Raw genomic sequence first — 24128 nt, 5'->3', positions numbered from 1 at the left:
CTTGCGAAATCACTAATTACGCTTGCATAGTCAATTTTCTCCACCAATCCCTTCTCAATGGACAACATAACTAACATATTCAATCTTTCTTGTGACTTGCTTGACCGAAAGTAAGATTTTATCAATTTCAACTTTGAAAAAGTTCTTTCTCCAGATGCAACTGTAACTGGTATGGTTACTAATATTCTGTAAGAAATCCATGCATTTGGAAAACAATTCAACTAGCTGTTAACTTCAAATGATCCAACACATCAACCGCCTTCTTTATGCTTTATGGCAAATCTTCTCTCAATATATGTAGTTCAGAAAATAACTCCTTCCCATCAATATCAGATACTGTGTCGTGCTTCAGATACTTTTCAAGGTTATCACAAGAAGCTTTTAAACTAGTATTATTTGCAAACTTCAACTTCTCCAAATCATACAAAAACCCAACAGTTCCTTCAAAATTTTGAAATTCTTCAAATTGACTCCTTAATGAAGAAAGAGCTTGGTCAACTATATATATATATATAAAGTAGTGGACTTTGAACAACTCTTCAGCAGATTGTGGCAGTTCTTCAGTAGAATTCTCATCAAACTGTCTCTTTCTACGAATGATACGTTTTTCACGAAAAACAGGTTCAACTTGCATGGCAGTCGCGATCTCCTTAGCCTCCACCATAGCCTCATCAAATCCAGTTACTCTATACCTCTCAAAATACGAAATGAGCCCTTCCAACTTCTTTATAGCTACATCCATATGCATGTCTTCCTTTTTCAAGAGTTTGCTAACAAAGTTAACCTGTAACAATACATTATACCAAATAATCATGCCAACCAAGAATTCAAAATTTTCCAGCTCATGTGTTGCTAAAGACTCAACATCACTCTTTGTCTTTGGATCATCACTTGTATCAACCAAGTGAAGTAAAGCATCTCGAATTTGTGGAGCCTGCTCTTTTATCGCTGCAACACTGTCCAAATGGCTTTCCCAATGTGTTGGTGCCAATGTCTTAAGAGTAAGACCACCTTGAACCTATCTTTAAAAACTTGCCACTGCTTTGTAGATGAAGAAAACACTGAATATATACGTTGCACCACTCTGAAAAAAGATACAACTTTTGGACAAGAGTTCGCCATATCACATAGAGCAAGATTAAGTGTGTGACAACCACATGGAGTATAGAATGCTATAGGATTAACTTCAAGCAATCTATTTTGTACACCTTTTTGTTTCCCTTTCATATTGGATCCATTATCATAACCTCGGCCCAATGTCGAGTTCAAGAATATCTAGCATATCTTTCAGTTTATTAAAAAGTCCTAGACCCAATGTGTCATCCACTTTCCAAAATTCTAAAAAATATTTTTCCACTTTCATTGGACTTGTTGAAACATCCACACCGTATAATAAGAGACATTTGTTCTTCATGACTTATATCAGGTGTACAATCAAGGATGTCTGAAAAATACTTTGCATCTTGGATTTTCTTCACTATCGCCCCTTTAACCTCACCTGCCAACATTTCTATCAATTCATTTTGAATCTTGTGACCAAGATAATGATGATGAATTTCATGCTTTTGGACGTTGGAGGTGTTTCTGGATAACCGGATCAAATTTACCCATCATTTCAATTATACTTAAAACAATTCCATTGTTCTCTTCATAAATCTTACCATGCTTCCCGCAAAATGACAAATTATTCTTAGCAAGAGTTTTCACAACAACAAGTACCCTCTGTAAAAAATCCCTCAAATGTTCTCTTTCCTTTGAAATCTGATCCTGAATATGTTTATCAATAGTTTCAATCTTGTCTAGTCGATCTACCAATTTAATCCAATATTTATTAAGTCATCTTTTGTGCTCAGGATGTTTCTCATGTTGTTTAAGCCTTGTTGTAAGATTTCTCCAATTGTCATATCCTTCATCAGTTAATAGAGTAGACTTTCCATTTTGCTTGAACAATTTACAACAAAAGCAATATACCTTGTCTAAAGCATGTGAATAGGCGAGCCAACTTCTATCTTGCTTCTCCCCATTCTCCAAATGTCGAGTGTAATAAGAGGAAGAAAATTGCTTCTTTTCATAATTTCTAGGAAAAGTACGACTATGATCTCTTACTAGACCCTTTTGTACAAGTAAGTCTCTAAATTTTTGGTCAATCTTATTCCAATTTCCTGGATCATAATAATTCACCGGTTCTTCATAATCATTATCGGCTTGTACATGTTATTAAATCACCACATTTTTAGATTCCACATTATCCAATTCTTAATTAACCAGTTCCTCATTTACCAATTCTTCACACCCTTCATTAATTCGTTCCTCATTTATCAACTCTTCATGCCTTTCATTAATTTGTTCTTTATGTACCAACCCTTGATGTTCCTCAAGCATTTGTTCATCATTTACTTCTTCTCCATTGCCATTGTCATTCTCATGTATCTCGTTAGCAGGATTTGCATTTGAACTCTCTACTTGTTTCGTAGTCGTAAATAATTTTTTTATAGCTCCTGCTTGAGATTGAGCCAATGCTTCCATATTTTGTTTCTTTTTCCTTTTTTCATTACCAGATGGATACGCTCTAGTCCCCGCCATTAGAAAAATCCTAAGAAAAATAACAACCTAATAGTCTAATACGTCTTTTTCACAATTCCGTTAAAGTGGGTTGGCACTTGTCTACTTGAAACTTGATGAATGATAACGGATAACCTGTTCAAATAATTTAATATCCAATTGAAAAAACAACATAAGGAATTAAATAATCCCTCCTACTAGTTAAAAAAAAGCAGTGAAAGCACCAACGAACCATGCCTTGTTCATATTAAATAATCCCTAACTAAAGCACATGGGAACTTAAAAAAGAAAGGATTGATTTGGATTATAAAAAAAAACGAAATTAGAAATATCAAATACCGGATGAAAAAACCCTTTATGAATTTAGAAAGGCGAAAACAAAGGCCAAAAAAAGGGAAGATAATACGCAGAAGGATAAACCCTTTGTTTTATTTTACATTGAATCGGACTTTTGTGCAAGTGGACTTTTTTTTTGGGTGGGCTAAATCAACTTTTAAGTTGACACAGTAGTGGGTTTAAGTGGCGGACGGGGCCTTTAGATTTAGCAAACATTTGGCTGCCCTATGCAAGGCCTAGGGCCGGCCCTGCTTACAACCACACACTCCAAGAGGAGGGCCCGGTTACCTTCAGGATGCAATCCCATGGAATGCATCGAGAAAACATAATCTGAATCTTTTATAGTAAGATGTTCAAGACTATATGTGGGGTCGTTTTAAGTCAGATTCTCCAAAACTATGCATATGATATGTTGTTAGCTATAAACTAATAGTCTAAACAGTTAGGGATCTTTATAGAAAAACATATGAAAGTGATCAGCTCCCAAATGTGTATTTTATTACCCTTACATTACTGCATTGTAACCCTTCTTACGCTTAATGAAAAGACAACTCATAGCTTTTATTGCCTTTTCCAGGTTACAGAGCAATTCAAACCACTTATCATAAAAGCTGCATCTTAGCATCAAAAGGAGCCTTATTTACGTTTATTATGAAGACTCGAAGCTGCTATAAAAAAGTGTTGAAAAATTCAAAGTCAAAGTCAAAGGTCAAAGGTCAATGACTCAAAACCAGAGAGATGAAAGTCAAATCCTTAACTCAGAAATCCAGAGATAGATGTCCTTGACACAAAAAAAGGTTTTCTCTAAAATCTATCTTGATCAAGAAGAAATCAAAAAGCAAAAGCATAAAACAACTTGGTGAGGTGTCTCAAATGTAATGGGAGAGGACAAATCAGTCTTTTATAAAAGTAGGGGTATGGGAACTCAAAAGTAGGATGAGAGAATGCACCTAGACTTATTCTAGTGTCATGTAGGATTTTATTTTCAAGTCATTTTACATTCAAGTCATTTATTTTTTGTTCTTCATTTGCAATCTAGTTATTTCTTCAAATTTTTGTTCTTCATTCAATCAAGTTATTTCTTTCAAGTTGTGTTTCATTTCAATCAAAGTATTTCTTTCAATATTTGTGCTTTCAATTAACTAGAGTTAGTAAATAGGTTCTAAAGCAAAAGAAGTCTACCTTCCATCCTTCTAAAACTGCCTTTCATCCAAGTTCTAAAATATTTATGGTGAACCTCATTCAATATCTTTTGAAGTACTCCCAAACAAAATGAAATGATGTAGTTGGAGTGTAATATGCAGAATGATACGAGAAAACTTATGTAACCCATCGTGGAACTTATGTAATAACTCATCATGTTTAAATTGTCCAAGAGAGTGTGAGTGTGGTAGTAGTTGTCCTTCATGAAACTCAGATGATTCGAAATAGGACATACTAGGGTTCTCAACTACTGAAATGATAGAGTCTTGAGTTTGTATGTTGGGCAAAGTTTTTTTACTGGGAAGGTTGGGAAAATTATTAAGGACTTCCGAGGCAATTGGTTCAAGTGCGAATTGGAAGTTTCTTTTTAATGGTTTAGTGGTGCAGTGCTCAGAAATTGGTGGATTTTTTATGAATGGAGGTTGGCTTCCAAGAGGTGTTAAAGTGGGATGGTGATGGTTGGGTGGTGGTTCTTCATATGATCTCGAAAACTAAGAGAATTCTTTATCTAGTTTTGGCGTATCCACAAAATTGTGGTTCATACCTGCAATAGTAAGGATGTCACAAATTTGTTCCATCGATAAGTTTTTAATGGCCAAACAAAATTCAGATCCACTTTCCACCATAGATTTTATTTCCTTTTTTCCAGGTACTTCATTCTTTGTCCTCTCTTCCTAAAACTTCATAAATTTTCTCAATGTCATCATCCAAGTGCGTCGAGTTAATCTCTAACACAGGTTCTTGAGTTTCTTTTGCAGAAGTTTCTCATTTATGGGTGATGATGCATTAAGGCATATGAGAGAAACTGTGACTTCAAGCATATAGTCATCATCATAAGATCCAGAATTCACACGATAGTTAGGTGGATGGTGATGGGTTTTTAATTGGTCATAAATATCAGGCTGGGCATTAGCAATTTGTTTTGTTATAGTAACACCTTGTTCCTTTTGTTAGATGGGTCCTGGATTGGTGGGAAGAATATTAGTCTCAGATGTGGTATCTTTGGAACTGGATTGGAGAAAACATAATGTCGTTGCTATTTGTTGAAGTTGTATTTCTTGCTCGGCCATTACCTGTTAAAGTTGGTATGTGATAGATGGTAGAGTAGGATATGAATTTGACATGGATGGTGATATGAATGGTAATGGACTTTGGTTTACACCACACTCTGACTGACCATATAGATACATGAATGGTGGTTGACTATTTGTGGTGGAATTCCATGAATTATTTGCATGATTAGAAAACTCTTGAGTGCATTGAGTACTAGGGAAGCTTGAAAATTGAGGTTCGTAATCTTAAAGATTTCCTGTAGTAGACTCGAATTCGGTATATGATGGACAATGAGATAACCAGTGATAAGGACTACCGCAAACAGAACAATGTTCTAGGTTTGCATTGTAATTCTATGGTGGCTGTGATGCATATTGATAATCCATGAATGCTCAAACAAAGATGATGCACAATTAATTGAAATGCGTTTGTGCATTTTGGCATTTTGAAAATATTTGTTTGGTCTATAGATTACTTTTCCATATTCAAATGAATAGTTGGGCATGAAACTAGGTGGGATCTACCACACGGCTCAGAAAAGTAAGCAATCACTTCACCAAGTGGTGTGCTACCAAGAAACTCGCTCATAGTAAATCTGGGGGAGGGGAGTAAGGAAGGTAGTTGGTCCAATGGAATATGGTAATTAATTACTCTAAATCATCGTGGCTATATTTTTGTCATTTTATGGAGGAGCGTGACTACTTTTGACTTTAGTTGATTGATTTTAATTATTGTTTAGTTGGGCCTCAAGTAACAAGCATCGTCCGGTTTATCTACATTAGGTAATGACTTCCCAATGGTTAGTTGTTATTTGGCTCGGGTTTAGCATTATGCTCATTAAAGTAAATACAATGTGGAAGTTAAATACGAAGTTACACAAACATGCTTTTGTAAATAGCAAGTATCCTCTGACTAGGAGTTGTGAGGAGGTTGAAAGTTTACCTCTCAAGTCGTGCCTACATGCTGCTTGAGGTGTAGTCGACATTTGTTGGCGCGTGATCTGAGAATCAAGCCCAATCGTTCGAGCGTTTTGTTCGATTACAAATTTTGACTAACTAAACCCACAAGTCGGGTTGAAAATGTGGCACAACCAATTAATAATTTATAACTTGTCCTTCGTGGGCTTAACTTAACATAATGTAAATAAAAAACTAATTACTTAACTATACAACTACTTAACAAGATTAATGAAAAGGAAAATGTCAATGATTAGAAATTTAATCTTTAAGTTGATTTGAGATGCGTGAGCGTATTGTTGCACTACTCGCCTCACGCGTCCAAATGGTCCAAGTTGATCAAACTTCTAACACTTGGTAAGTTATTAAACTTCAACCAAAAGACAAGTGACTTTTCACTTTAGGAAAAAGGTTGGTATTATCCTAAACCATATCCTAGTTATCCTAAACCTTATCTAAGTTGATATTATCCTAATTATTTTTTTTTTATATTTTTGAAAAATAATAATGGTAAAGTAAAAACATGATATTATCCTAAAACTATTATTTATCTAAGACTAAAAATAAACTAATTTTTTTTTTAAAATATTTATATCTATATATTTTTTTTTAGTTTTTTTTTAAACATTAAACATTCAAAATCTAATTTGTTTCAAATGGCTAACAGTTTGATTAATCAAATCTTGCGAAATTAATCTACTAAACACGAAAAAGAACTTGTACCTAAAAAATCTTGTTTCGTAAAAATTGGGGCCACTACAACAATTTTATGATATGACATCACTTAATCAACGTTACTTCTAAAAATATGATGTCGTACATAACATTAGAAATCACTTTTCTCAAAGGTGATGTTAGTAGTTGGTGGTAATATCGTTTTAACGTCACTTTCTACAAAAGTGACTTAGAAAAGGTCTACAACATCACTTTTAGAAGTGATGTAAACGTTGTGATGTCGTTTAATCTCTTAAATCACTTTTTGCATCACTTTATAAATGATGTGAAAATTTGAAATATTAAATCACTTTACCAGTGACGTCTAGATTGGAATAGCAAATCACTTTCAAAAGTGATGTCTAGTGGTAGCTATTTGATGGACACATTGCTTCGCTCTAGGCCCATTAGATAGGCGGGGCTTTTTAGTAGTAGCTTAATTAAACGAAAAACTCTAAGTTAAGTTTTAGCGGCCGAAGAAATTAAAAAACTTTGAAAATAAAATCTTAACCGCGAATAAAATTTCGTTTTCCCGCTGCGATTAGAACTCATTAACCTAGGGCGGCTAGGTTAGTTATGAAAAATACAACTCATCCGGTCGGTTCAAGTACTTATCAACTATTTACTTCTTTCTCTTCAAAGCCCTCTCGTAGAAAACTAATATTCTCTATTTTTGTGACAAAAGCACAATCTTTTTCGGTGGATTTTTCTGAAAATCAAAAGAACAAAGTAACCAGGTTTGTCTCTTTCATTAAAGCACAATTTTTCTTCCTTCAAAACTTTACGGTTCCATTTAAATTTATCATAAATCACTTGTTAGTTCTATTAACATTTTAAAGGTTTTCAATTTCTGCTATAATTAAAAAGTCGGCAAGCAATATATGTGTTCTGTGTGATTCAAGTGTTATAGCGTTAACAATATGTGATATCCTATATTATATATGAAGTCGGCAAGTCTTACAAAGTAATGCTTCGTCCTTAATATCATAGAATATGTTGTTGTACTATTTTTTTTAATTACAGATTAGAAATATATATATCTTATAATTCTAGTTCTTTAGTTTTATTTATTTTTTTTGGGTTTTTGGCCTGCTAAGTGGGCATTGTGTGTAGATGTACCCTCGACTTGTGCATCCATAGTTGTGGTCTGGACTAGTTGAACATTTAAAATTACTGATTTGAGTGGCTAACTTGGCCATATATTCAAGATGTGTTTTTATATTGCTAGGTGTTTGTAAGTATGTTTATGAGATTATCTTGATTGGTGACTGCCTAGTTGTTACATTTTTTTTTTGCGAGGGTTTTAATGATGAATGCTTCATTCCTTATTTTCTTCTTTTTCTTGTTGTGAAATAACTGTATTTTCGTTGCATGGTTTTTTGGTGTGTCTCTTCTTAGTATTTAATGTGCGATTTGAGTTGTAAGATGTTAAGTCTTGTGGTGAATATTCCAAGTACAAATTAAAAAGTTTAAATCTATGATCTAATTTTTTAAGTTATAATTGTATGTGGTGTGGTTTTAACCTTTAATTTTTTTAGATTTACCTATTTTAGTCTATAGAAGGAAAGTAGGCCGTGACATTCAGTTCCTCGTTCGTAGGCAGAATATATAAACAACGTTATGGACAAGTCGTGGAGATCTCTAAACAGGTTCAGTACGTTACATTATTTATATTACTTTAGTTAAAAAACATATATATATATATATATATATATATATATATATATATATATATATATATATATATATATATATATATAGTACTTAAAGGTTATATTGATGATTTGTTTTATAATTACTAGAGCTGGGGACGAGTATGGATTTGCTGTTGATGAATTCATTAGAATCGCTTTAGCTCCCTTTGAAGACAAAACAATCCTTAGATGTCCATGCAATCAGTGCTTAAACTTTGAACTTTTGAGTCCAGATGTCGTAAAAGACCATTTGATAGAGTGGGGTATTGATATGACTTATGATCCGTTCATTTTGCACGGAGAGGAAGTGCAAGTGCCTCTAGAAAATGAAGGATTTGCACATACAAACGTCAACCAGATAGAGACATATGAAATATTTAAAGCGATGTATGCAAGTAATGCGAAGGACTTTCCTGATGATGCAAAAAACACAGCCAAAGTTCGAAAGTCAGTTGAGGAGTCTGAGAAGCCCCTGTATGAAGCCTGTAAGTACAGCAAGTTGGAGACGATTGTTAGATTGTATAGTCTAAAAGCAAAGCGTGGCTGGTCCAATAGAGGATTTACTGAATTGCTGGAGATTCTTAGTGATATTCTTCCGGAGGATAATGTTATTCCTACATCAAATAATTCAGCAAGGTCGATGTTAAGGAAGTTTGATTTGGATTTTGTAGAAATTCATGCATGTGTAAATGATTGCATTTTATATAGGGGTGATTATTATAAAAATCTTGTGAGTTGTCCAAAGTGCCATGGTAGTCGATAGAAAATTGATCCGCATACAAAGCAAATAAGGGAGAAGGTTCCAGCAAAGGTTCTTAGGTATTTTCCTATTATACCAAGGTTCAAGAGGATGTTTATGTCTGTCGACAAAGCGAAGCAACTGACATGGCATGCATCGAACAGAAGTAGTGATGGAAACATGCGTCATCCAGTTGATAGTCCTGCGTGGAAGCATATTGATAGAAGTTGGCCATCTTTTGGTGAAGAAGCACGCAACCTTCGTTTGGCATTGTCAGCTGATGGTGTCAATCCCCACCGAACTCTAAGTTCAAGGCATAGTTGTTGGCCAGTCATTTTAGCGATATATAACTTACCTCCGTGGTTGTGCATGCGAAAGAGTTATATGATGTTGACTTTGATAATTCCTGGTCCTAGCCAGCCAGGCAATGACATATATGTTTACTTGAAGCCATTGATTGATGACCTACTGCTTTTATGGAAAGAAGGTGTGGAAACTTATGATGCATACGAGAAAAAAACTTTCACATTAAGAGCTATTTTAATGTGGACCATTAATGATTTTTCAGCGTTTGGTAACCTAGCTGGATGTGCAACGAAGGGTAGATTTGCATGTCCCAAGTGTGGCGTTAATACATGTGCGGTGTGGCTAAAGCATAGCAAGAAATTCTCTTACATGGGAAGTCGAAGGTTCCTTCCAGCTGATCATCCATTTCGTTTGAAGAAAAGTTGGTTTGATGGGAAACAAGAACTTGGAGAGAAGCCGGTGCCTTTGAAAGGAACAATGATTTTTGATGAGGTAAAAGGTATTGAAGATGATTGGGGAAAATCTGTGGTAAGAGATTTGAGAGATGATTGGGGAAAACCTATATCACTAAAGAAAAGAAAACGTGGAAAGGGTGTGCCATTGAAAAAAGGTCATGGAAAAGCAACACAACAGATAAAAAGAAAAGGCCTTATGTGGAAAAAGAGATCTATCTTTTTTGACTTGCCTTATTGGAGATTTCACTTGTTACATCATAATTTAGACGTTATGCATATAGAGAAAAGCATTTGTGAAAGCTTGCTTGGGACACTGTTGAATATGAAAATAAAATCGAAGGATAACATTAAATCTAGGAAAGACTTGCAGGAAATGGGAATAAGAAATGACTTGCATCCTAAGCAAAATGGGGATAGAACATTGCTTCCTGCATCGTGATGCAACTTGTCAAAGAGTGAGAAGCAAATATTTTGTGAAAGGTTGAAGGCATTGAAGTTGCCTGATGGGTATTGTTCTAACATATCAAGCCGCGTTTCCTTAACTGACTATGCTATTTATGACTTGAAGTCTCATGATTACCATGTCTTAATGCAACAACTATTGCCTATGGCTTTGCGGAATCTCTTACCGAAAGGGCCAAGAAACGCAATTTTCAGACTTTGCTCGTTTTACAATGAACTTTGTCAAAGGACTATTGATCTGGAAAAGATGGAGAGTATAGAGGATGAAGTGGTTGTGACAATGTGTTTACTAGAAAGATATTTCCCTCTATCATTTTTTGACATCATGGTACACTTAACACTTCATCTTATGCGAGAGGTGTGCCTTGGAGGACTGGTACAATTCCGTTGGATGTACGCTTTTGAAAGGTATTAAATTTATTTAAGTCATTATTAATAGGTTTTAATTTAGCTAAAATCTATAAAGTATGTTTTCAGTATATTGGGTTCTAAAAGTTCAATTATTCACCAAATATAGGTACATGAAGGATTTGAAAGCAAGTGTTAGAAATCACGCAAGGCCTGAGGGATGCATGGCTGAGTCTAACTTGGCTGAAGAGACTGTGGCATTTTTCACTGAGCATATGAAACGAGTTGAAATGAATAACGACCCAGAAAGTAGAAATGAAAACTATGATGATGAATCCATTATTCAAGAAGGAAAACCACTATTAAAAGGGAAAGTTGTAACATAAGAAAGAGATATGGTCAAAGTTGCACATCGTTGCATTTTACTCAATTTTGAGGAAGTTCAGCCGTACATTGAGTAAGTAACTTTGTTAAATGTAGCACTTAAAAGTATACATGGGAAGTCAAAATACTTAACACTTACCTTGTAATTAAGCAGAGAATATAAGAAAGAGCTTGTCCGTAGAGAACCTCGCTTATGGAGAAACGAAGGTGCTTTAGTAGCAAAGCATGTCGAATGTTTCAATGAGTGGTTTAAGCAAGAGGTGAGGATCTGTTTTACATTTACATTTTATAAACTTTTTTACTCTTTGCGAGTACTTGACTATGTGTTTTTTTTTAATGTGCCTTTAGATTGAAAATGAGAAGAAAGTGAAACATGTATCTAGCTTGTTGGATTCACTTTCTGATGGTCCATATCCCGATGTTGTGAGCTATAAAGGTTATGTGATAAATGGTTACCGCTTCCACACTAAGGATGGTGAGAAAGGAACTCAAAACTCCGGAGTATCACTGCCCGCTAGTAGCTTATGTAGGGCAAGTGCTAAGGACAACAGGCAAATCGAGCAAGTTGTGACCTATTATGGTGTGATCAAGGAAATAATTTTGCTAGATTATGGTACATTTCAATATCCATTGTTCAAATGTGATTGGGCAAACGTAGGAAGTGGGGTCAAAGTTGAAGAGGGATTGACATTAGTCAATCTGCATCAGGGTTTAACACACAAGCATGACCCTTTTATTCTTGCATCCCAGGCTGAACCTATTTTTTATGCTCGAGAATCAAGTAATAGCAACTGGTATGTGGTTTTGAGAGCACCTCCTCGTGGATTTCGTGACTCCGAGTGTAATGGTGAGGAAGATCTTAGCAATGTGACCACTCCACCACCTTTTGCAAATGCGGGGTTAGTTGATGAAGTGGAAGGTGATGAGGGTGATGAAGTGTATGAGCATCGAGACTGTGAGGGAACTTGGGTACTCAACAAAAGGAAAAGAAATTAATAAAACTTAACCAGTTCTGCTTGTGTGTTTTCTCCCTAGTTAGATTGTTTTTTGTTATTTTTTGCTTATCTTTTATAATTATTAGCAAGTTTACTATTATTTTTGTGTATTCATTTTTTCAGTATCGTTGAAGGGTGGAGTTGTGGTGGTGGACAATGTTGCAACGTTGGATTGGTTTTACGGGTTGATTAGGACTTTAATCCCACACTTGGGTGTTGGTGGATTATTAGAACTATTTTGTAGTTTTCTTTTTAATTTGTTGATTCAGTGTGTTTAGACAATGTTACTATAGTTTTCTTGATTTATTATGTTATGCTAGATGCATTTTTCTTGAATGACGACACTGATTTCTTGATACATATTGTTGAGCATTGTGCATCGTTATATGTATATAATAATGGAGTTAGCATTTTGCCACTAGCAATAATTATAATTTTTTTAGAACTGTGTAAGCCCCATAATACTCTTAATTCTTTGAGGATGATTATTTTCTAATCTTTCATTGTACATGTGAAGAAAAATGACGAAGAAGAAAGCAATAGAACTAACTCCAGTAAGTTGTTTCATATTCATATATAGTTATCTCAATTTAATTGTTCTAATTTGTTTTCTTTAGTATTCTAATTTTATTTTTTTCATTAAAAATATAGTATCAGAAGAGTACAAGAGCTAAGGTTCAAAAGTTTAAGAGAGCATTTGGCTTAGCAACAACTAACAAGAATGAACGCGTACATGCAGGTATGATTATGTCGTTGTGTATATTTAACTCCTTCCCATGTCTCCCATGTAATGTTCTTAATTATACTTATTAGTGTATAATGATTTATGTACAAACTACTTGAGGTTCAGCCAAATCGCACTGGAATAAAATTCAGGAAATTGAAAAGATGCCAAGCCAACAACAAATTGTTAGCCAAGAGGTGGAAAGGGACAACCTGAGAAAGGTTAGGGATCTACCAGAAATGGAAGGGGAACAACCAGGATTGAATGAACCAGAAACTGACTGGGAAGAAGACGGCTTTGAAGGAGAGGGTGATACATCGGAAGGATTAAACCATCTTAAGAAAAAAAAAACATAGGGGACCAACAAAACTAAACTTCTTGAAAACTATTCCACGTGGTCAGAAGTTGTCTGTCGGCTTCAATATAAAAGGTCAACCTGTTGGTCCTAATTCAGAATTCTTCAGCAGCTACTTGGGTAAGCTTGCAAGGAATTGTGTTCCTATTAGCTTTCATACTTGGCATAAAGTACCCGAAAGCAAAGGCAGTTTTAGAGGCATTAAAGACAAAATGTGGGATTGTATAAAGGTAATAATTTTAATTTGTTTATTTCAATTCCATATATCTTTTGTTATGATTGAAAAAGTGTAATGATTTTCTTTATTTAATTTTTACAGCAAAGATTTGTAGTCCCAGAGTATGTTAAAAAACAAACTCTTAAAATGATTGGGAAAGATTGGCGTGAATACAAAACAAAATTGAGGAGTGCATTTTATGACGCCTATGATAATGATGAGGATAGAGTTGCACACTGCCCACCTGATGTAATGCTAGTTGATTGGAGAGCGTTTGTCGCATATACCTCGACCGATGAATACAAGGTATCAATTTTTATTGAACCATTGTATAATATATTTTGAGACTTATATAATATCATTTTATTTTATTTTGTTATGTAGAGATTAAGGGAAATTGGAAAGAAGGCAGCGGCTAACCACAAGATGCCCCACACTACTAGTCGTAAAGGCTTTGGTAGATTGGAAGATAAGTTGGTAAATAATTTACATTTATTGAATAGTACATTTTTTGTCTGAAATTTGATTAAGTTTTACTTATGTTCTATTTAATTATGATATATATATGTAGAATCATAAAAGCGATGGTGCTGTGCCTATTACAAGATCCACTGTATGGGTTGTAGGCCATATATAGAAGGAAAAATGGAGAACCGGTTAATGAATTGGCGAAAGGAAAGATAGTATGTCATTCGTTATTAAGAACAAAAATTAAATATAGATTGCATCGTTCTCTCATAGTTGTGGCTAAGTTTTACTATTATTATTTGTCTCTATTTTTCTACTTATTTTATAGGACAAGCTGAATGAAATGAGCCCTAGTATGGACTGTGGAAAAGATGATGCACTCTCACAAGTTTTAGGTCCTGATCCTAATGGGCGTCTGAGAGGAGTGGGATATGGAGTTACTGCTTCAACTTTATATGCTACTCAACAGTATAGTGGGAGGATGTGTGAACTAGAGCACCAATATTTTGATGTGCTGAAAGAATTGTTTGATGTTAAAGAAACTCTTGCTAAAGTGTTGAATAATCAAGAGGTAAATATTTTATTGTAATATATTATAAGATTCTAAGATGAGTACGTGTATGTATTAATCTTTGTGTTTACTTATACCTAAATTCTTTTTAGTCAGACCAGTCTCCTTTTCAACCTTGTCTCGACCTGCCAAAAAAACATCAAGTTTCTCTCGATGGTTGAGCTTGCCCTATGCGAACACCCCCTGTGGCTCAACATGAACATCGAAGTCTATTAGCGCAAAGTAATCAAAATCTGCAAACACCTCTTACGGCTCAACATGAACATCGAAGTCTATCAGCGCAAAGCAATCAAAATCTGCAAACACCTCCTACGGCGCAACGTGACCATCGAAGTCTATCAGTGCAAAGCAATCAAAATCTACAAACACCTCCTACGGCGCAACGTGACCATCAAAGTTTATCAGCGCAAAGCAAACAAAATATGAATTCAGTTGTATGTATAAAATGCTGAAAGCTATTTTACTTAATTTGCATACTCGTACACTTAGTATTAATATTATTTTGTGTCTTTGTATAGGGAGGCGCTCAATCCAAAGTAGTGAAGTGCAAATTGTTTAGGCTTGTTCCAGACGATGTTGTCACAGAAGGTTCATGGTACACTGATAATCCAACAGCTAAAGTGCATCATGTGCCACTAGGCCCTGATTTTTCAAAGGTTTCTATTGATGTTGCAATTCAGAAAGATGCGTTGCTTGTCAGGGGGAATACAGAATTAAAGACAATAGAAGATGCTGTGTCTTGTTTTGTGGCTTGGCCAACAAGTTCTATTCTTAAGTTGTGATGTACACAAATCTCAAGAGCTTGACTTTTGATGCTTCAAAACACTACCTAAGCCTTGGAGATTTATGTTTAGGGAATTAATTTATTATGGAAATGACTTGATGATCTATGGTGAATGATGTAGACGACTACTTTTGTTGCTTACTTTACTTGTGTGACTTGATGATCTATGGTGAATGATGTAGATAACTACTATTTCCTTAGTTATATTTTGTGGTTGTTGTGTATAATTGTTTACTTAACCGATTATTCTGAATTGTTTCTAGCAGGTGAAACCGTTTTTAACTCCGCCTGTGTGAAAGCTTAGCTTGTCTAGCTTTTACATTGCCGGTCTCAAGCCCGGATAAAGGAGGAGAGAAAACGGAATTCTAGGACAGCGTAAACATGTAAGTGAATCAAGTACATTTTTATATTCCTTTGTTAGTATATTCACTGGTTTACTGTAATATTAGCTTAATCTATATATGTACATATCATGTCAGGTGAATAACTTAATTTGATCAGATGATTGTTGGGGTGAACTTGATAGGGACTCTCAAGTACTTTGTCAGTTTGTCTAACTATGTTTATTGCACATTCCACGTGTAAAACTTAACAGAGTAAGATCTAAATTTATGTTTGGCTGTAGGGAAATTTAGTTCCTAAAGCTTCAGCCTTCCCTTGGGCATTAAGGCGTTTGCAGATTATGTCCATATATATCAAGGGACTGAAGCTAGGAATCTACTCAGATGCCGGGTACTAATTTTCAATATCTTTCCTAGAATTTCTATTTGTCTTTTGTCAGTTTTTTACAAGTATATTTCCATTCTAATTAATTTCATGGAGAGTTGTCCAGATCATTCTTTAAATGACTAGGATTTCCTCTAATAAATAGAACGCATGAAAGACTGTTACTTAGTCACCTATGTAGGGTCCTCAGGTAATAAGCTTTCTTGAAATCACTACTGAATACTATACTTTATTTTTTTTCAGGACCCAAACCTGCAGCAAGGCTTCTCAGTGCATATGTTCCTCTTTGATGTCTGACTTTTTTGGTAATGAATGTTGGATTTACTTGTTGAGGGTTACCTTATCTCTTCCCCGTTGGGAACCTGGGATGTCAAACATCATTTCTTTTGAGTTTATTATCAGAAAATACTTGCTATCATATACTATTTGTCTCGATTGTTTTACTGAATAGTAACTGGCAGGCGCAGTGTGGTTGTGTTAGTATGATGACCCAAGTACCCAACCCAACTAGGAACCTTAGTTGTAAATATTTACATGTGTTGAGAGACTGCTGGGGTTCCTTAATGTGAAAAACATAGTGCTCCCATCTGCTGAAGAATCAAAATCAGTATGGACTGACAAGTTTGGTTTCAAAAAGATATCCCCGGATCAGGTGATTAGTGAATACAATGAGGAAAAACACGGAAATATTTATAGATAACTTTTTCTTGTTTTAGGCGTTCTTTATACTAAAAATAATGAATTTCATCTTGTGTTTTCTTCTGCAGGCAGGCCTGTTTGTATAATAGCTGGTGTAAGAATCCCTCAGCTCCGTTGAATACAAAAAACTTGTTATATATGTTTCATAGTATTGGATGTTCTGCATGCATTGTGCATTATTTGATAGTTTTTTGCATGATACTGATATCTAGGAAAATATGTAGCCACATTTAATTATAAGTGTAGGAATCACCACAAATATCCGATATGTGTGTGTATTATTTACCTATTTTTCTATGCTGATTTCTATGAGCTTATATGTGGACTGAAATGGAATAAATTCTATTGTAGGCCACAACTGGTTTGGGTAAGGCAGCTGTGTTTGCTCTCTGCCGTGAAGGTTTCTATGTTGTTCTAGGTACTCTTTTGCTCCTCTTTCCTTTCCTTCTCTTGTACTTGCTCTAGTGCCCTCATGCTTAAATGGAGTAGGCTACTAGGTTGTATCATTCTTTGCTAGAAGTCATAAAACATTTGTGCTTGATTTCTGCTCTTGGCATATATATAAACTATTTTCTTGATCGCTAGAACTCAGTTGATCTAATTTTCTTGCTATCGTTAAATCCTCATTTCATATGCTAGGACATGCTATAAAGTATAAACACTCTATTCAATTCTGCAACTTTTAAGAGATGATTTTTCTTCATTTTTTAGTCAATCTGTAATTTGTTTTAAAGTGTCATAGAAACTGTCATAAAGGATATGCTTCTTTACTTTCCAAGTTTGGGAAACTTTACGGTGTGGGTCTTACTTAAAACAGGGCTGCTTCAAGGACTTGGTGGGTGGTTCCACCATGATTTTGTTCCTTCTATCTTGGATGCTTGAGAAATCTTGAATTAGATGATATCAGGACCACTGTCACCAAGTACGGCGTTTTTTTTTAATAAAACTCGTTTAAAACCCGTTTAATTGCCAAGGTGTCTTGTACGTTTTGAACTCGTGTTTTTCAAAATATCGCGTTTAAAACGCGATTTAAATGTAAAAACCGTATATATTGCGAGATTTTGAAAAGATCGCGTTTTAAACTTTCTTATTTTTGGTTTTGTCACTTTTGTTCGGAAAAAAAACAAAAAAAAAATCGAGAAGGCGAGAAGTCAAGAACTTTACCCCAAAAAAAAGAACCCGAGAAGAGCTCCTTCACCAGTTCACCGCCAAGTCGCCAACTACCGAAGTACAAGGTTAGCTCTCTCTCTTTTGCTCTGAAAGGAAATGAAATCATTGCACTGAAAGGCAGGATGGATATGAAATCATTGCACTGAAAGGAAATGAAATTTTATCTTGAATATTGAGGGTGGATATTTCATATTGGTGATGGAGCATGTTTGTTCTAGTTACCAAAAAAAAAAAAAAAAGTTGTTCTCTACATGTTTTTAGTTACCAATACACGCGTGAGCTCACACTGATAGCATATATGTGTTCGTCTCGTGGACTTGTGGCTCATAGTCTGCAATGTGCAAATATATCTGATGAACTAGTTTACTTTAATATTTTTTGTCGTTGAGTGTGGTATTTTGATAAGAAAAACTCAGGTGAGTGATTCCTTAGTGAGTGCATTACGGTATACAAGATAGAGAATTAGCAATAAAAGGTTGTGCTCTGTATGTGTCGTGTCTTGCGGAGTCTGAAGTCTGATAGTACTGGTCTAAAATCTGTTCATTAAGCAATAGCGATGTACATTTTCACGATAATGATATGCAGATTTGGTTTGCTTGGGATTTATAAAGATATTATACATTTCAAGCTGTTTAACATGCGTCTTGCATGAAAGACATATCTCGACTCTTGGGAAATTAATGTATATAATTGTGCAGGTTTGCTTCTTTCTCTGTCAATGTTGCTTGTGTTTTACGAACCTCCAGATTCTTGCATCGCAGCTGATTTATAGTGAATGCACGACAATGATACGTAACTAGTAGTCCTTACCATTGTGCAAAAAGGAAGTTCAAGTTTTAGGAGATCTTCCTTATGAGTTTCCTTACAACTTATAAACTGATATTGGTTAAACTAAAGCTAAGTTTTGTTTCGTGCATGTAAATGGTTCCACACAATAAGAATTTTCATGTCAATGCTATGCTTCTATTGCTACTACTCCCTGTTATGACTGCAGTCATGAATTTTAAGGATAACATAGCTATCTTTACATATTTGTTTGGTACTGTCTGACTCTATTAATTAATCTATTCATTTTGAAGTGTTCGAGGAAAGGGACTATTATGAGGATCCTATGCCGTGGTCATCCGCTGATGCTTGCAACTGCCCATGGCGGGATTTCTGCACCATTGATGGTGTTCAGCTACAGGGGCCTGGAACCAGTGCATTTTTTATTTGGACATGGATGGCGAGCTGAATCCGTAAGCTTTTTTGTTTGCCATTAATTTTAGTGTTACTTTCACTTGAATTGCCCCATCACCCATTTGCTTGTTTTAAGTAGATGAAGTGAGCATTTCTTGAATTTTTTGTCTACCCTTACTACTGTACTGATTATCATTGTCTAGGCAACATGGACACTTACATCTGAAGCTACTGACTTGTCAAGGGCGTTTGCAGTATATTCGTCTTGCGAGCTAGGCTTGATTGCTTAAACAGCGGGATACAAATACAGTTGGTGCCTTTGTGATATTAGTATTTCTGGATTCAGACATCTTTTATGGTTTGTTAAGTATGTGACCTATATACATAGTTATTTGCTGATATGTTAGACCACTGCTGCTTTTTGCCTTGTGACCACTTATAATTCAGTGAATATATTTGTTCTTTTCTTGGCGCACTGGAGAGACAATGCTTGATATATACAAGTATATTGCTTGAATATACTTTGTTTGGAAACACAATCTAGCTCTGAGCATAAGAGAAATCACTTGGTACCATGGGCATTGTATATATGAGCATGCAGGTATTAGATTTACTTACAATGTTGAATTGGAACATTGTGTGTCATGAACTAGTCCCTAGGGTAGAACTGAAACCAATTGAATTGGACAGTAAACTTGATATTAATAGTTGTTGCAGGTATTAGATTTACTTGAAGATGCTTGTGAATCGTTACTGGACAACATCGTAGTTGGGAAGAATCATATGACATGTCATGGTTGCTCGAGCTTAGAAGTATATTTCCTAGAGTGCAGCTAAAGATTTAACTCCTTCCAAAGAATTTGAGTCACATCATCAGCAATGGAGGACTATATTAGTGTGTCATATGTATTTGTAATTGGGGATGAGTTTAGGTGATATATGTAGATGTACAGTGGTGTATACATTTCATTTTTATTTGATGATTAATGAGCAGGAAAATGGTATACTAGGCTAAATATATAATTTTTTTTTTTGAAATTTCTGAGCAATACGACATCACTTTTAAAGTGATTCGAAAAGTGTTTCACATCACTTTTCAAGTGATGTGCTTTTTTAAATGATGTGTCACTTTTTAAGTGATGTCAATAGTCCTTTTCTAACGTCAGTTCTTTTGTGATGTCAATAGTCATTCTTTAACGTCACTTTTTAAAAGTGATGTCAAATTGATAAATATTACGTCACTATAAAAGTGACTTGTATTCTTACAACATCACTTTTTGAAATCACTTTAAGAAGTAATGTCTTATGTTTTCCCCTACGACATCTTTCCAAAAGTGATTTAAATTGTTACAACATCACTTCTAGACATCAATTTAAAAGTTAAAACATGCAAACTTTTAACGTCACCGCTATTAACATCACTTTTGAAAGTAATGTGAAATAGTTATAACATCACTTTTCCGGTGATGTAAAAACATAAAATTGTTGTAGTCCGGCGCGGTCGTGGGAGTGAGAAAGCGCGGATGCGGCACGCGAGCGCAGCATGAAATGGCGCGGGCGTGGGTCTTTGTTCACCTTTTGTTTCGAGCTTTCGACAACTTCTCCCGGATCTCTGCCATGTTCCAATGGTTGGTTCCGTTTGATTGAATCTGCAATAAAACAAGAAAACACGAATAAGTAAATCCTAAAACATAAAACTTGAAAAACTTAAAAAGAAATGAAAAAAAATGAAGAAGAAGAGTTTAGAAATGGTTGTTTGTGTTCATCTTCTTCCCAAGCTTAGATCCATGATGGTGGTGCCATTTGAAGTAATAGTATTGTGGTGAGTATGTATTGGTAAGGAGATTGAAGTTCATCATAAATCTTAAGATGGGAGGAATGGTGATGAATGAAAACAAGAACTTTGTCAACTTTTCTTCTTCACCTTTTCTAAATCTAAAAAACTATTGAAAGACTAGTTGTTAAGAGAGGAAAAACATTGAAAACAATGAAGTTGTGTAGGATTAAAACATGAAAGACAATAAGAGGAAATGAGATAACTTTATCACCAAGTCATACTCATTTGATGCTTCAAATGAGTGTAACTAGTGTTCTTGAGATTAATTGACAAAGAAGTTTAGAACCAAGTTGATTGGTATGATTTACACCAAATGAGGAGTTGAAAGTCGGTGGGAAGAGAGTAGAAAATAGTAGAGAATGAAGGAGGTGAAATTTTGGGCACCCATCATGTGCTAAAAATATCATTTGCTCGAACATCAAAAGACAATTATACTCAGTTTTGAAATAGAGTTATTGTAGACTAAGGCTCCGGCGCTTGCAACCACACACTCCAAGATAATATTGAGAGAAGAAAAGAAATTAATTGGGGCTTGGGTACCAAAATGGTGCACTCCCTTTATATAAGAGTGGAAAGGAGTACACCGAAAGTAAAAGATGAGTCACTTAAAGTCACATTCTCAAGACTTTAATCAAACTGTGTGGGTCCTAAAAAATTATTACACATCTTATCATATATCAACAACTGAAAAAGTTGTGGGTCTGTCTAACTAACATGTTTTTCACCCCCAAACGGATTCAGACACCAAGATTATTTACCTCAAGGGTTAGTATATAGAGTCAGAACTTAAACGAGCATGCACTTTTGTTTTTCTCAAACGGAATGATATTCGAGTAAATGACGATGAGAAAAATGATGCTCAGAATGAACACTTAGGATGTAGAGGTTTCAGAAGGAATGAGCAAATGGGTTTAACACTAAACTCTTTGAATGAGTGGGGCTCTACTATTTTGCATTTGAAAATGAAATGCTCCCGTAGTTCGTTCATGGGTATGACGTTCTCGCCAGAAGGATTGAGAAACTCGTGAAGAACGGGAGAGGTGAGAAAGTCGAGTCCAACCGCAAGGTTCTTTTTAAATGGCGGAGGATGTGAAACCTTGGTGGTAGGAAATGGGAGTTTTCGAGAGGTTGTAACATGTTGGAATAACACTTAGCTAGTTCACAGAGATCCATATCATTAGAAACTGATAGATACTCGATGCAATCTTCAATAGTTGGATCAGAATAATTAATTGGATAGAGGTGAAGAAATTCATCTTCAGTCATGTCATCATAAAACTTGTGATCCTTATCTTCGTCCACCATCGGTGTTGAAACCAATGATGGAGTTAAAACATTGTCCGAACTATCGACCATTTTTATCTCTTCACTTAGTGATTGGGTCATCAGCTTAAAGACATTAATCTCAACATATTGATTCCCAAAAGACAATATTATTGATCCATCGCAATAGTTGATGATGGCTTTTTGTAGTTGTGAGGAAGGGGCGCCCTAAGATGATAGGAATGGAATCGTAAACAATTGTGGTATCCAGAATGACAAAATCAACATGGTAGGAAAAATCTTGGACCTTGACGGGGACATTTTTCACAACATCTTTGGGGTGTTTGATGGAGCAATCTGCTAACTGCAATTTCATGGTAGTAGGTTTGAGATCATGGAAACCTAGATGTTGGAACAGATAATAGGAAAGTAAGTTGACACTTGCTCCCAGGTCTAAAAGTGCAGTAGTGGTATACTTGTCTCCCAAAGTGTATGGAACGGTGTATCTTCTAGGGTCCTGTTCAGATACAGGTGCAGTTTCTTTCTCAGCTTCAGTTTGGCGAATATCTGGCATAAGGATTTGATTGTCTACAGTTTTGTCAGATTAAAGAGTGTAGACTGTGCTCACTTCACCCTGATTTTGATTACTGGTACTTGGTGCATTGTTAAGTTCAAAGGTTGTGTTGGTGTGCTTCGAGTTTGGAATCGCTTGTCCAGGAAACATGCCTTTCTGAATTTTGTCTTAGGCTAACATCTGAAGGGATTGTTGAATGGATGTCAGGATTTGAGATTGTTGGTTCATGTAGGCCGGTCAGAAAATTTTCACTAATTTTATCAATGGACGAATGCACTAGTGGTGTTGGAGGAACGAGATAACGATAGTTTTTGATGGGTTGTTGATATGAGAAATTTGGATTGACGGGCACTAGGCTGCGGTTGATATTAGAGTTATAAGAGCTCGGAAATTGGGCTTGCCCTTGCTGGAATTGCTGATTATATCCTTGCAAATATGAATTGAAGTTTGGAGGTGGCCTAACGGGTTGATTGGTGAAACCTGGAGGTCCTAGCTGTTGTTGGTTGTTATGCCAAGCAAAATTGGGATGTTGTCACTAAGGTGCGTTAAAAATGTTGAAGGCACAAACTTCTTCAGGTTGATGTTCATTGGATTCATAGAGCAACGGGCAAGAGAGTTCAGCATGGTCAAGGTTCTAACAAAGGTAACATGGGGAATTGTTGATGTTCATGACTTGCTGTAGTTTTTTTTTATCATTCACTTGTATGGAAAAAGCATCTACTTTCTTGGGCAGGGACTCGATCAGAGTTTGTAATTCTGGATCAGGTTTGACTTCAAACATAGATGTGGCTTTTGGAGTAGCATTATGAGATGAACGGGAAGAATCAGTTCTTCCCCAAGAGGTACTTAAAGTTTGTTTCATAGTGGTAAGGGATTAGTTGAGGTTCACCAAAGATTTTTAGAGATAGATTGATGGGAGTTTATAAAGGTGAGAAGGTAGTATTCTTAAAGTCCATGACTCGTTTTCAAGGAATGAAAACTTGTATTGAAATTTGACTAAAACCTGAATGGAAAAACTTATATTGATGAATGAAAACTTAGATTAAAGATTGAATGACAAACTTGAATGGAAACTTGTATGAATAACAAACTTAGATTGAAGCATTTTTTTTCCACAAATAAGCTAGGGTTAGGCAGTCCGTCACCTGTATTAATATATCAATGTCTCATTACATCACTTGTCCACTAGCATCCTCATTTATATAGGCTTGTAATTCTTTATCGAGAGGATGACCAAATTGGACTGTACAAAGACTATTTTCCTGCACTAGACTAGCTAAATAATATGCGACTCTATTGACCTCACAAAATACATGGGCAAAAGAAATGAATCAAAATTCAGACTTCTTTAATT

The 24128-nt window shown here is 35.4% G+C and overlaps 1 protein-coding gene and 2 long non-coding RNA genes across 6 annotated transcripts; 2 read left to right on the top strand and 1 right to left on the bottom strand.

Moving 5' to 3' along the window:
* Positions 1-271: 271 nt before the first annotated feature.
* Positions 272-2583, bottom strand: LOC147493349 (uncharacterized). The gene is made up of 3 exons (XM_086567831.1): positions 2281-2583; positions 1594-1767; positions 272-994 (listed from the first exon to the last, which is right to left on the bottom strand). The coding sequence occupies exons 1-3, from the start codon at positions 2581-2583 to the stop codon at positions 272-274; spliced, it is 1200 nt and encodes a 399-aa protein (XP_086423957.1).
* Positions 2584-15955: 13372 nt separating this feature from the next.
* On the top strand, positions 15956-16996 carry LOC147493348 (uncharacterized). The gene is made up of 2 exons (XR_015199242.1): positions 15956-16058; positions 16296-16996. It is a non-coding gene; the product is annotated as an uncharacterized LOC147493348 (long non-coding RNA).
* A 128-nt stretch (positions 16997-17124) lies between these two features.
* LOC147493347 (uncharacterized) lies at positions 17125-20138 on the top strand. 4 transcript variants are annotated; one of them, XR_015200108.1, is made up of 4 exons: positions 17125-17169; positions 17895-17986; positions 19001-19159; positions 19304-20138. It is a non-coding gene; the product is annotated as an uncharacterized LOC147493347 (long non-coding RNA). The 4 variants fall into 4 exon arrangements; XR_015200106.1 differs by lacking the exon at positions 17125-17169 and having other exon boundaries at positions 17233-17986; positions 19304-19701; positions 19818-20138; XR_015200107.1 differs by lacking the exon at positions 17125-17169 and having other exon boundaries at positions 17233-17986; positions 19304-19701; positions 19809-20138.
* Positions 20139-24128: the final 3990 nt, after the last annotated feature.

The sequence above is a fragment of the Coptis chinensis genome, chromosome 6, assembly GCF_015680905.1.
Source record: "Coptis chinensis isolate HL-2020 chromosome 6, ASM1568090v1, whole genome shotgun sequence".
NCBI lineage: Eukaryota > Viridiplantae > Streptophyta > Magnoliopsida > Ranunculales > Ranunculaceae > Coptis > Coptis chinensis.
The sequence above is the reverse complement of the archived record's forward strand: the minus strand, read 5'-3'. Positions and strand labels throughout refer to the sequence as shown.

Bases quoted from the DNA above. Each gene is read 5' to 3' on its own strand.
- LOC147493349 (XM_086567831.1), bottom strand. From the start codon at position 2,583: ATGGCGGGGACTAGAGCGTATCCATCTGGTAATGAAAAAAGGAAAAAG. The intron at 1,768-2,280 runs GTAAATGAGGAA...AAACATATTCAG, and splicing joins ATGAAGGGTGTGAAGAATTG to GATCAGATTTCAAAGGAAAG. The intron at 995-1,593 runs GTTATCCAGAAA...CTTACTCTTAAG, and splicing joins TGATGGGTAAATTTGATCCG to ACATTGGCACCAACACATTG.